General features: G+C 43.8%; 1 protein-coding gene across 2 annotated transcripts in view; it reads left to right on the top strand.

Annotated features, from left to right (window-relative positions):
- DYM (dymeclin) overlaps nt 1-13,606 on the top strand; it is a 243,131-nt gene that overhangs the window by 156,615 nt on the left and 72,910 nt on the right. For both annotated transcript variants that reach the window (XM_075411026.1, XM_075411025.1), the window contains one exon: nt 10,938-11,040. In XM_075411026.1, the coding sequence (XP_075267141.1) occupies nt 10,938-11,040 (103 nt within the window). The remainder of the gene's footprint in view (nt 1-10,937; nt 11,041-13,606) is intronic.

Genomic DNA, 13,606 nt, shown 5'->3' with positions numbered 1-13,606 from the left:
TGAGGCCCCATCTGCACTACTGTGTCCAGTTCTGGGCTGCCCAGTTCAAGAAAGATGAGGAGCTACTGGAGAGAGTCCAGCGGAGGGCTACGAGGATGGTGAGGGGACTGGAGCATCTCTCCTACGAGGAGAGGCTGAGGGAGCTGGGCTTGTTCAGCCTGGAGAAGAGAAGGCTGAGAGGGGACCTTAGAAGTGCCTACAAATATCTGCGGGGTGGGTGTCAGGAGGACGGGGCCAGACTCTTTCCAGTGGTGCCCAGCGACAGGACAAGGGGCAATAGGCACAAACTGAAGCAGAGGAAGTTCCAGCTGAAGATGAGGAAGAACTTCTTCCCTCTGAGGGTGACGGAGCCCTGGCCCAGGCTGCCCAGGGAGGCTGTGGAGTCTCCTTCTCTGGAGATATTCAAGCCCCGCCTGGACGCGGTCCTGTGCAGCCTGCTGTGGGTGACCCTGCTTGGGCAGGGGGTTGGGCTGGGTGACCCACAGAGGGTCCTTCCAACCCCGACCATTCTGTGATTCTGTGACTTTAGTTTGCCACTCTCTCAGTTAGAGGAGAGCACAGCAGATTTGCATGGGAGGATTGCGTCTGTAGTAGATCGCAGTCCGGTTATTGAGTTTAATACAGCATAGGGTTAGGAAGATGCTGTTTCTAGGGAGTGCTCCTCATCCTTGCCTGACTCCATCCTTCAAGTGGAACTACGAGGTTGTTATTTGACATGCCAGACAAAAGGGGAATGAGATTATCTGTACCAAGATACAGAGGAAGGATTTTACTGCTTTTTTTTTTCCTTTTACTTCTCTAGCTATAGGAGCATCAGCTTCCCAGCGTTCCTTGGAAAGTGGCCACGAGCTGCCTAACAATCTATGCCTTCAGCTGAAAAATACGTTTCCTTCTCTCTGTGAATTAAACTCTTGGCTTACTTCTGTAAATATTTACTTCTGTCTCACCCCATCAGATTCCTTGCTTCCATGTTTTTTTTAGTCTTTGCGATTTCGTTTTTACAGGAAATCCTGTATGCTAATGCAAAACCTGCATTAATTGTTCGAAGTTACTCCTGAATTTACTTATGTACTTCTGCCACAAGTGTATGGTGCCTGCGTTTTTTTTTTTCACTTTTATTAGTAAGAAAAATTTTTTAGGAGACAGAATTTGGAATGTCTTTCTAGTCCATCACTTAGAGAGCTCTGTTCATGTGTAAGCAGTGAAAGATAAAAGAATGCTCTTTAAAATTAATGAGAAGCTTTTGCTGTGAAGTAGAGATACCTTGAAGTACTTCATTATAATCAAGTTCAGGACAATCTTCAATGCTCGCTGTTTAACAGGTGGAGGGGATAGGAGTCATTTGCTTACCCAGGGTTTGTTCATTTGTGATGCTTTGGGATTTGCCCTGAAATAGCGGGCAGCAGAGGCACACAGCCTGTTTCCAAAGGGACACAAACTTCACATTTTTGAGAAGGCGTTAGGCAAGAACAGTTAAAAAAGGTCTGATCACCGACCAGCAAAGTCAGAACGTGGCAATACCAGCCTCACATGGACCTTTTGCTACCTGGGAGAAGCCCTGTTCTTTCCCTTTTCCTTTAAGCATTCTTTGATGAAGAAGTCCATCTGTGATGCCCATACAAATCATTTTATTCGCATAAATGACCTTTGTGGAGACTGCACACCCCAAGTCTCTTGGTTTCACATCATTTTCACAAGCCAGATGGACCTAACAGTAAATATAGCAAAACTTTATTCAGCAGAAGTTAGCCACGCTTCACTTTACCAGATCAGAAAGAAAGATATAAAGTATGTTCTTATTTTCTCCTTAGCAGTTTGATATCTTAATTGGTTAGCTTCTAATTACTGGGATCCTAAATGTCTCCCAGGCATTAGAGCTGGGCTCAAGTAAATAAGAGCTGTGTCCCTTCATGGAGTCAGCTGCCCTGGATAGCCCTTGGAGTTCTCCACAGCAATTCTCTCTCGTTATTTCTCTTTATGTACCATTACAGCTTGGATAATTCAAGCGCACAATGCCTCAAGGGCTCTTCAGCAGACATGGGCATTTGGGGACTTAGTGATTTTTCTGTGCTTGTTCATGCTAAATGGATTTCTCCCAGGGCCTGGTTCCTTAAGTGCTTACAGATCACTTCTCGTCGCCTGCAGAAAGGCTGCTCAACTGCCTCTACTGCACTTGCAACCAGTCCCCCCATATAGGACTATCGGAGAATGCATTTATTTCATATGAATTCGTTTCACATGAAACAGCACAGTGCATTGGTTTTGATGTGACCTCTTGTGCAATCGTACATGAACTGTTATTGGGACAGATCCAGGTCCTCTGCTTGGAAACAGCTGTGCAGGCATCTTACCTGGTACATTAGTAGAGTTCTCGGGCCGTAGCACTCTCTCTTTTGCTGTAACCCATTAAAAAAATAGGTCAAGCCTATGAAGTGTTCCTTGCATACGCAGGTATTTATAGAAACATAGAATGGTTTGGGTTGGAAGGGACCTTCACGATCATCTGGTTCCAACCCCCCTGCCATCAGCAGGGACATCTTCCACCAGACCAGGGTGCTCAGAGCTCCATCCAACCTGGCCTTGAACCCTGCCACGGAGGGGGCAGCCGCAGCCTCTCTGGGCAACCTGGGCCAGGGCCTCACCATCCTCATGGGGAAGAATTTCTTCCTAATATCTAACCTCAATCTGCCCTCTTTTAGGTTAGAGCCGTTCCCCCTTGTCCTATCACTACACACCCTTGTGAAAAGCCCCTCTCCACCCTTCCTGTCGGCCCCTCCAGGCACTGGCAGCTGCTCTAATGTCACCCCGGAGCCTTCTCTTCTCCAGGCTGAACAGCCCCAACTCCCTCAGCCTGTCCTCGTAGGAGAGGTGCTCCAGCCCTCGGATCATCTTCGTGGCCTCCTCTGGCCCCGCTCCAACACATCCATGTCCTTCTTGTGTTGGGGGCTCCAGAGCTGGATGCAGGACTCCGGGTGGGGTCTCACGAGAGCGAAATAAAGGGGCAGGTTTTCACTTTCAGATGTCACGTTTCAAAATGAAGATATTTTTAGAGCTTGCTCTGTAAAGGAGGTTTTTTCCCCAATATGTTTGTGGTGTTCACTCAGGCATTGTAAGGTCCTATTGTTTAAGGAGTATTTGCATAAGATGGCTTCAGTGTTTAGGGCTTATATTTAATTCTTTAAAATTGAGAACAATAGTACATTTGGCATGTGTACGAGACCAGAGAGAAGGAACAGCACGGAGTATTGCTGAATAGTTTGAGAACGTTCATCATCACATTTTTTGATGCGTGGAATTGGTTTTTTTCCATCCCCAGATAGTGTGTTGTGTTTGGGTGCGGTTCGGTTGGTTTGCAGTGTACTTCTGAACTGGGAGAGTGAGGAGAAGAGATTCAGAACGTCTGAATTTCCACAGCTCAACTCATACACTTGGTGTTGAGCTGCTCTTCTTCTCCCAGATCTTCCTCTCCTCTCTGCCATTGCTGTGACAGTGTAAACAGAAATCTATGGCGCCTCAAGCCTGCTTTCAGCCATCTCTGTGCCTGTGCAACTGATGTTTTAGTTTCTGTTTCAGTAGCTCTTTTTTTTTTTCTTCCGATAGCTTGAAGGATCCTCTGTAAACAAACTTCTTTTCTCCATGTGTGTATCTTTGTATTTCGGTCAAATCACCCTTTCATCTTTTCTTACAACCGTTAAATAATTGAGTTACCTGAGCATTTCATGGAGAGGTAGGTTTTCTGGTTTAATAACGGATATCCTGATTCTTCTCTCAACCGTTGCGTTTTCAAACCACTGCTGTGAAACCTGCACACAGGGTGCCGCTGCCAGGTGCTGGAGAGCAAAGCTTGGCTGGGTATAGAATCCTGTGATTGTTCAGGTTGGAAAAGACCCTGAAGATCGCCAAGTCCAACCGTTAACCAAGTCTACCGCTAAACCATGTCCCTAAGCACCACGTCTACACATCTTCTAAATACCTCCAGGGATGGGGACTCCACCACTTCCCTGGGCAGCCTGGTCCGATGCTTAATAACCGTTGTGGTGAAGAAGTTTTTCCCAATATCCAATCTAAATCTCCTCTGGCGCAATTTGAGGCTGTTTTCTCTCATCCTGTCACTTCTTATTTGGGAAGAGAGACCGACCCCCACCTTGCCACAACCTCCTTTCAGGTAGTTGTAAAGAGGGAGAAGGTCTCCCCTCAGCCTCCTCTGCTCCAGATTGAACAACCCCAGTTCCCTCAGCCAGTCCTCATAGGACTTGTTCTCCAGACCCTTCACCAGCTTTGTTGCTCTTCTCTGGACACGCTCCAGCACATCAATGTCCTTCTTGTAGTGAGGGGCCATATTTTTGTTGATACCAGTTACTCTTTCGGCATCTTTATTGCGTTACAGGCAGCTGTTTGTTGGGCTGGTGGTCTTTAGTTGCTGCTCCCAGGGTGAGATCCTTCATGCTTAGGGAGCAGCTTGGATTCTTTGCTGCTAAATTTAGGCCTTCAGGTTTGGCTGCATTAAATCTAAGCCAGTGTATTTTGTGTCCAACTTCCTGAAAGATAAAGAAAAATTTAATAAAAATGCCCTTTTCTCTTTAGTTGACACTCCTGTAATGGCTGTGACATTTGTGAAGTTTAACCATAATATTTCTTTATCGTTCATATATATCAATGATGTGCATCATCTTAGATATCTCTGTATCATTGAAAGTATTTTGGTATCATTAGCATGGTTAAATAGTTGTTGGTATTTAGAAAGGCCAAGAATATATTCCTGTTTGGCCCTATTAAGGAAGCTTATTTCAAGATTCAAGTTTGAAGATTTTTCACACTGATGCGATGTCTCATTTTCAGTTCATATAACGTATGCCCTGTTGGTTTATATCATTCAAATTTCTTAATAAATAATATCCCGTGTGGAACAAAGTCGTATAAATGATGTGTAGAAGGATGTTACAACAGGGGTACTGTCGTGCTTTATTTCATTTCTAGTCTCATGGAAAAAAAATTGTGTCCTTGACAAGGTCTATTTTTCTCTGCCGGTGACATCCTCCTTTGAAGGAGTCTTACGATCGCTGTTCCACTGTTATAATGAAGATTAACCGGCGCATGTCATTATCGTGGGTCATCCTATTTACTTGCTTAAAAGAAAGTACACTGCTACCTTTCCTTCTCGTTGTCCAAAGCTTCCAGAAAGCTCCATTTTTTTTGCAAATTCTGATTTTGGATATACTTTCAACTTCTAATCTTAACTCCCTTATCTTTTTTTTATTTTTTTTTAGTTAGGTAAGTGCCATTTTGTACATTTGTTTTGTGTGTGTGAGAAGTATATGCTATGAGCTGTTTCAATCTGGTGTAAATCAGACTTCCTGCACAACTTGCAGAAGCTTTTTTTTTTTTTATGGTTGTTGGCTTGGGATTTTTGGTGGACCAAGAAGAAAGTTGTTAAATGAGTTCCTATTATTGGCTTTTTTTTTTTTTTTGGGTTCCACAGGCTTTGTGGAATTGGCTTTATGAAAGCGTTAAGTTCATATATTGCTGGTTTGAATTTTATTGTGTGTGCAAATAACACATAATCAAACAACTTGTGTTTAGGCAACCATTGCTGTTTAGTGTGTAATAATTTCTTTATTGATCGAAGTTCAGCCTGGTGTTAAATTAAAAACTTCACGTGCGTGGAGGGAGTTAAGAAACCAATGCTTGCTTAATTCCTAAAAATCAGAAACACAAGAGCCTGAGATTGTTGTGTGGCCTTGAGCCTTCCTTGTTGGTTGAGCTCATCCATGGTGTGATCTGATGATCTGTAATAGATGCCAGATGTTATTTCGTCTTGCTGCTCTTCCAACCTATTATTTTGCTTACTAAACATTGGTCCATGAGTACTTCTGGGAGAGATGGGTCAAAGTACCAAGACATTTTTGTTATTCCTAACATAATTTGTTATAGTTATGACGTGTCCATAGTAGGTGAGATGAAAGGGCTGTCGAGCTCCGTAGCCTGTCTGACAGTGGAGAAGAACGGAAGAAAGAGGAAAAGTATCCTGGTAGAAAAATCCATGTTCTTGTCAACCTGTGCAGGCTGCCCTCTATGACTGCATAGTATATACATTTTTCAGTTCGATCTCAACTTGATATTTAGCGGGGTGAAAACAGAAGTGTGACTAAGACAGGGGTGGGAAGTTTGGGAAATGGTCTTCATTTCCACCTCGGCGTGAATTGGCGCTTGTCTCTTGTGCCTTGTTGAGGGGAGGGGAACAACCTCGTTGTAAAACATTGTTGCCTTTTCTTCATTGCATTATTTGTGCCTTAAAAATCAGAAGAAAGCCCAGAACCTTACAGACACTGAAGATGTGACTGCTGCAAAATGAAGTGGCTCCTTTAAGAAGGCAAAGTTGGTTGATGATGAAAGATATTTACGAGCTAAATTTCATGCAAATGCCTTTTGAGGTTTGTAACTAAATCAGTTCTCATACTTTAAAAAAAAGTTGAAATTTGTCAAGGTGGTTTTCAGAGGTAGAGACAGAGGTATAATAAGTGAATTACTTGGTGGTGAAGTTTTACACCATTTCAGGAGGCAACGCTATTTCCTTCGGAGCTCCAGATTTATCAGTTAATCCTGATATCTGGCCTGAATTTTTTCTGTTTAGTTGAATTGTTTCTGTGGAGCTTTTTGAGTTTGCTCTGGGTGCGGTTCTGTATGTTTTTAGTCTTAGTATGAAAAATTCCTGCCTACGTGTCCCTGCCCTCGTGCTCCTCTAAGGGATGGTTCTTTGAGAAGGATAACCTTCCTTATATCTTTATGATATTCTATTTCTATTATAATATTTATTTTCTATATAGTGTATATATATTATATACAATATAGAATATTTTATTTATTTATAATTTATAAAATTATATATTAGAATAGATAATATAGAATATATATTTTTATATATAGAATATATAGAGAGAAATATATAATATTTCTGTTCTCTTCACGAAGAAGAGAATCGTGTTGAGGTTTTTTTTAACCTGAATATTGGTGTGCTGGGCAGCGGTCCCCCAAAGAAGTGTCTGAGTGCGGGTGCAAAGGTGATGAGCTGTGACAGGAAAGCAAAACTTCACAAGGCAGCATATAATCGAGTGTACCCCCTCGCTGCTGCCTTGGAAGTAGAAATCAGCCACCAAGGGCTTGCTTGTGCCAGAAACAAGCACTCTAGTTTAGATACTTTACACTTAATTAATAAAAAAAAGGGGGAATTATTTAAGGAAGCAAAAATAGGATATAAAGAAATAGTCTTCCGTCCTTTTCCTTTCCCCTGCTTTTTCCCAGATCTCTAAATTTCTGCCAGAGAAAATAAATTTGCTCTTCCCTATTCCAATTCCATGTGGAATACCAATATATGTGCATTTTACTCTTCACATATATTGAATAAATGCACTTTTGAAAATCCTGGTCCCAATTCTTGGTTTGTATTTACATTTCCGTTCTAGCCAGAATGCTTTGTGTATTTTGGAAAAGAATCTACTAATGGGAAAGCTTTTTTTTTTTCCCCAAATTCTTTCTCCTTGTGAAATTATCTGTGTCTTCGGAAGCAGATGGACAGCAAATTCAACCTGTTCTTGCTGCAGCTCCCCCCAGAAGCATCGCCAGGTTGGTTTTAGCCGATTATTCTGTCTCCACAGCACTAGATGGTGCTGATGACAGTATGTCTGAAATCCGAATCTTCAAAAATACCAGGGATTCAGAACATATAGCACTGCTCTTTCAGCCCGAGGACCAGTTTGCAAATCCAAATTTTGATTAGAACAACAATTTCAGTCTGTGAATGCAATAGCAGGCTATGGGAGGGGAAGGAGGTGGAAAGCCTACTAATATTATCTTATTTCTGTGTTGCTTCTTCCCTCTTTAACAAGGAATGTTCTAGTGGTTTTGACTAATAGCTGCGATTTAGTGGGAGGTTAGCATTTGTTCCCAGGAATGACACGTCTTGTCGAGGCTCTGCTGGCGAGCAGGAAGGAAAAAATAAGATTCACGTTTTCATGACGTCAAATATATTGTGTTATCCTGAAAAACAAATGTTCTTCACCCTCATAACCACCAGGGAGGTCTTGTAATCTCATCCGCCGTTCTTGCCGTATCAGTCCAGTTACGTCTGTCACTGCCCCAGAGATAGTGGCCTGGTGGGACCGGGAGTCGGGCGGCTGCGGTACCGACCCTGGTTTCGGCTGTGCTGTCTCGAGCCTGTTCCTCGTGCTGGCAGACTCTGGCTGAACCTTGAGGATGGTACAACCTACCCAAGGGCTCTCACGTGGGTTGATTAGATGCCTCAAGTGTGGCAAAGTTAGTCCTTAAAAGGAAGCTGTTAAGCTTGTTCTAAGAAATATCTGACTGAAAAGGTGGTGGGAGATGGTGGAATTTATTGTGGTGGCTCTCGAGAGGTAAGATCTGGCCTGGAGACGCATAACTAATTCCTGGTGGTGAGGAGAAGTGTTGGAAAAGCCTTTTCCTGAGGGTCTTGACTAGCAACAAGGGGATAAGCCCTGATGCTCCAAGGAATCTACTCCTACCATCTGTGAAGGATACAATATGAATGATATATTTTAACTAAAAAAACCAAGAGGACTTGTTCAAATGCTGAGTGTCGTTTCTTAAGGGAGAAAAGATTTCCAAGCACAAGCCTGCTAGCACTGAAGCTGTCCTCTGGTTCCAAGAAATAGATACTATCTCGACTGTAACACTGAGATAGTATTTTGCCTTTTTTTTTTTTCTTTTTTATTGCTGAGCAGGCTTTAATATTTTCGTAGTGATCCACTGAACAAGAGGTCTGTCACTGCTCCTTGTCCCATCGACAAGGAGAAACAAGTCCATGAGCAGCATGCTCAGGCATTAGGGAATTTTATTGGTGCTTATTTGTCAAGGCAATCTCTTTACCCGCTAAGGGCCAACACAACCATCCTAGGAAAGCCTGATAGGAGCCTCGTAACCATAGAATCATGGAATGGTTTGGGTTGGAAGGGACCTTCAAGATCACGTGGTTCCAACCCCCCTGCCATCAGCAGGGACATCTTCCACCAGACCAGGGTGCTCACAGCTCCATCCAACCTTGCCTTGAACCGTGCCAGGGAGGGGGCAACCGCAGCTTCTCTGGGCAACCTGGGCCAGGGCCTCACCATCCTCATGGGGAAGAATTTCTTCCTAATATCTAATCTCAATCTCCCCTCTTTTAGTTTAGAGCTGTTCCCCCTTGTCCTATCACTACACACCTTTATGAAAAGCCCCTCTCCATCCTTCCTGTCGGCCCCTCCAGGCACTGGCAGCTGCTCTAAGGTCACCCCGGAGCCTTCTCTTCTTCAGGCTGAACAGCCCCAACTCCCTCAGCCTGTCCTCGTAGGAGAGGTGCTCCAGCCCTCGGACCATCTTCATGGCCTCCTCTGGCCCCACTCCAACACATCCATGTCCTTCTTGTGTTGGGGGCCCCAGAGCTGGACACAGGACTCCAGGTGGGGGTCTCACGAGAGCGGAGTAAAGGGGCAGAATCACCTTCCTTGCCCTGCTGGCCACACTGCTCTTGATGCAACCAAAGAACCCAGGAGAGTGTTTTTAAATGCAGAAATCCTTAAAACGTAGGACCTGCACCAAGATGGGGAGGAGGGAAGGTGGGTTATCTGTGAATTGGAAGCCATATTTGAGGTATCCAGTGGCTTTGCAAAAGTCGCTGACTCCTTGAAGCTGCTGAGCACCAGCTGCTGGCCGTTGTCCACGGCTTCTACTCGCTTCTCACATCTCCTTGAGCCTTTGCAGTCAAGTTATATTCTCCTTATAGATAAGATTATACCATCCTCTGAGTGTCATTGCCATGCTTTTTTTCAAAGTACAAGAATCACAGAATCACAGAGTATTAGGGGTTGGAAGGGACCTCTGTGGGTCACCCAGTCCAACCCCCTGCCCAAGCAGGGTCACCCACAGCAGGCTGCACAGCACCGTGTCCAGGCGGGGCTTGAATATCTCCAGAGAAGGAGACTCCACAGCCTCCCTGGGCAGCCTGTTCCAGGGCTCCGTCACCCTCAGAGGGAAGAAGTTCTTCCTCGTGTTCAGCTGGAGCTTCCTCTGCTTCAGTTTGTGCCCATTGCCCCTTGTCCTGTCGCTGGGCACCACTGAAAAGAGTCTGGCCCCATCCTCCTGACACCCACCCTGCAGATATTTAGAGGCATTTATAAGGTCCCCTCTCAGCCTTCTCTTCTCCAGGCTGAACAAGCCCAGCTCCCTCAGCCTCTCCTCGTAGGAGAGATGCTCCAGTCCTCTCATCATCCTCGTAGCCCTCCGCTGGACTCTCTCCAGTAGCTCCTCATCTTTCTTGAACTGGGACAAGTGTTTATTTCTCTGTGTGTATGTAGACCTCCGATTCCAGAGGTGATTTATAACACCAAGGTAATGCTTTATTCCTTGACTTAAGCTAAAATAAATTTGCAAAGAACATGTACCAGTAAAATGCAAAAACACAGCCTGTAAATACCCGAAGCTCCTGTCATATATTTGGATTCTTCCTGTACTGAACCAATTAGGTTATTGAAGTGAATAATACACAAGTTGCTTCAGGATATATTGCAATATATCGCATGAGGTGCTGCACTTAAAAATTGTATTTTCACAAACGCACACTGGTTAGGAACTAAAATTGCATGTGAACCATTCCTTCTCTTATAGTTTGACTTTTAAGAATTTAACCGTCAACGTATGATCTTGTTCACATCATTTATTGTGTAGAATATTTCAAATTCAAATTCTGCCGTTGCTTAGCCCTGATACTAAGAAGTAAATAAATAAATTCTATAACTAATGTGCATTGCATTTTAAAAACCTCGTTGTTCAAGTTTGTGTATATGATAAAACATCTCTTCTGACTGGGTAGCCTAACTATTTCATAACAGGATTGTGAATTTTTTTTTTTCCTTTTTTTTTCCTTCCAGTTTATTTGCTTTGCTGTCTAAAAAACACAACAAAGTGCTGGAGCAATCCACGCAGTCCTCAAGAGGCTCCCTTGGTTCAAATGAGTCTCCGCTTCCCGATTACGTGAGTATCGACCTGAATGTTTTAGTAGGTGCTTCTGAATAAAAGTGGCATGTCCCTAAATCTGCAAAGATTTATCAGAATGGGGGACAGCTGAGCAACCACCGCCACCAATATACTGGAAACTGTAGGAGTGATGTCAGAAAATTGCGCTTACAAATGGCAAATCAAACCCGCAACAATGCGTAGCCAGGAGACTTACTGCACCCTGTCGACCAGGCTGAGGGAGCTGGGCTTGTTCAGCCTGGAGAAGAGAAGGCTGAGAGGGGACCTTAGAAATGCCTCTAAATATCTGCAGGGAGGGTGTCAGGAGGACGGGGCCAGACTCTGCTTTCCTTTTCTTCCCTTTTATTGTTGGTATGACGTAGGGAGGGAGGGGAGGAGCAGAGCAGTTGGAAGGATTGCTGCAGGGGAGAGTAAAGTCACTGGAGTTCATTGCCTGTACTTTATTATGTGTGGTTTTCTTTTTCCCTCCAAATTGCTCGTGTTCCAGCTCAATCTGAGGCATACGCAGTTGGCTAAATAAAAGTTGAGGCCAGATTTCATTTACTTACAGGACAAGGGGCAGCGGGCACAAACTGAAGCAGAGGAAGTTCCAGCTGAAGATGAGGAAGAACTTCTTCCCTCTGAGGGTGACGGAGCCCTGGCCCAGGCTGCCCAGGGAGGCTGTGGAATCTCCTTCTCTGGAGATATTCAAGACCACCTGGACGCGGTGCTGTGCAGCCTGCTGTAGGTGACCCTGCTTTGGCAGGGGGTTGGACTGGGTGACCCACAGAGGTCCCTTCCAACCCCGAACATTCTGGGATTCTGAAAGCCCATGGTTGTATTGTCTGTAAGAATAGCAAAGGCTCTAGGAACGGAGATAACTTACATTCTACCACTGTATCCCACTGTGGAGCTGAAGAAGGGGAAGGTGCTGAGATAGCCTACTATGCCCAGCTTTGTCTAGAGAGGAGGGTTGCTTAGTAGGCTATTCTCTCCATAGATTTCATTCGGATCAGTCAAATGAGTTTCAAAAATGTATTTCTCATCATTTTAATTATTTTTTAATTTATTTTATTCATTTTGTGTAAGTGGTTGTTTTTCTTAGTGTTGTGCAGTTCAAAAATGAATTTTCATGGCACCTGAGTCACAAGGGTTAAATTGTACATAAAATTATTCTAGGCGTTGCTTATCACAGAATCACAGAATGGTCGGGGTTGGAAGGGACCTCTGTGGGTCATCTAGTCCAACCCCCCTGCCGAAGCATGGTCTTATCTTCCAGTGCATGCTCATTTGTGAGCGCTAGACTTCAAAAAACAAATTATGGGAGATAATGTGTGACCTTTCTTAGGGCTAGGAAGGGTATGGAAGGAAAAAGGCAGCATCAGTGATCCTGAGCTGAGCCCTGTCCGCCAGGAACATGGGAGGAGGGAGAGGTGCTGCGGCACAGCATGTCATGCCATAAGGGAGCAAATGGAGATTAGTGGAAATGGGCATCGCTTAATTCCTGAGTGCTCGAGCAGGAGTAGCGTTTCTACTGTACTTTGTCTTCATTACTGAAAAAAACTTAAGTTTTTGACCTAATATACAAATATATATATATATAAATATATATATATTTGATTTAAGCTGCTGATTGGTGATGGTGGTAAGTGGGATCCTCTTTCTCCATATTTCTTGGGGTCTTTTGGGGAGTATCTGCTGCGGACTACTGTCAGGTGTCTGGTGTACCCACAAAACTGCGCGTATCTTGCTGTACACCAGAATAAGGATCTGAGCCAGGTGGCTTTTATATTGTTCTTGTTGAGGTTTTCTGCTCTTCAAAAAAGAACAGAGCAAACTAGTTTCTTTATTTAAGGCTAAACCAGTTTCCTGGTCCTTTCCTGATAAACTCTTGTCAATACGATGGGATTCAGGAGTGGGTTGGAGAAGCGAGCAGGGAAGAGAGAAGAACCCCCTGTCGTCAAACCATTGCGTCGGAGGCAGGGTCGTTGGTTAAACCAAGGTTTATTATTCAGTGTTATTTCTGTAGTAGCAGTGACCTGTTCTGAAATACCACACTTCGGTCAAGTTGTCCGTGAGTATCTCCAAGCTTGAAGAAATTGGAGAAATCCAGTTAGGTTTTCTTATTGCTTTCTTGCATTCAGTGTAACCACAATTTCTAAAATTTTTAACAAACAAGAAAACTGGTAATAAAATAATTGAGAATTTTGCTTCTTCCAGTTCAAGACAAATGACTTAAGTAAACATATCAGTGATATTCTGTGTAGTTTTATTACGGCCTAATGTAATTTGTTAAGTCATAGATACTTAACAGCATAACTGGAGGTGTGCTAACTTCCCTTGGAAAGTAGCACATCATACCTGTTGTTGGAACTACCATCTACCAAACTGGTGGCTTTTTAAGCATTTCACAGCATTGTCTGTGATTTTTGAGTACTTCAAGGTTTGTTATACTGCAGCTGGTAACAAGGGATTCTCCATAACTGTTTCTGGGAAGGGAGGGGATCATAGAATCATAGGTTGGAAAAGATCTCTAAGATCATCAAGTCCAACCATCGACGGTAAGAACAGAGTAAATTTGGAA

Source organism: Opisthocomus hoazin, chromosome Z, assembly GCF_030867145.1.
Source record: "Opisthocomus hoazin isolate bOpiHoa1 chromosome Z, bOpiHoa1.hap1, whole genome shotgun sequence".
Classification (NCBI taxonomy): Eukaryota; Metazoa; Chordata; class Aves; order Opisthocomiformes; family Opisthocomidae; genus Opisthocomus; species Opisthocomus hoazin.
Note: the sequence above shows the minus strand (reverse complement) of the source record. Positions and strands in the feature narration are given on the sequence as shown.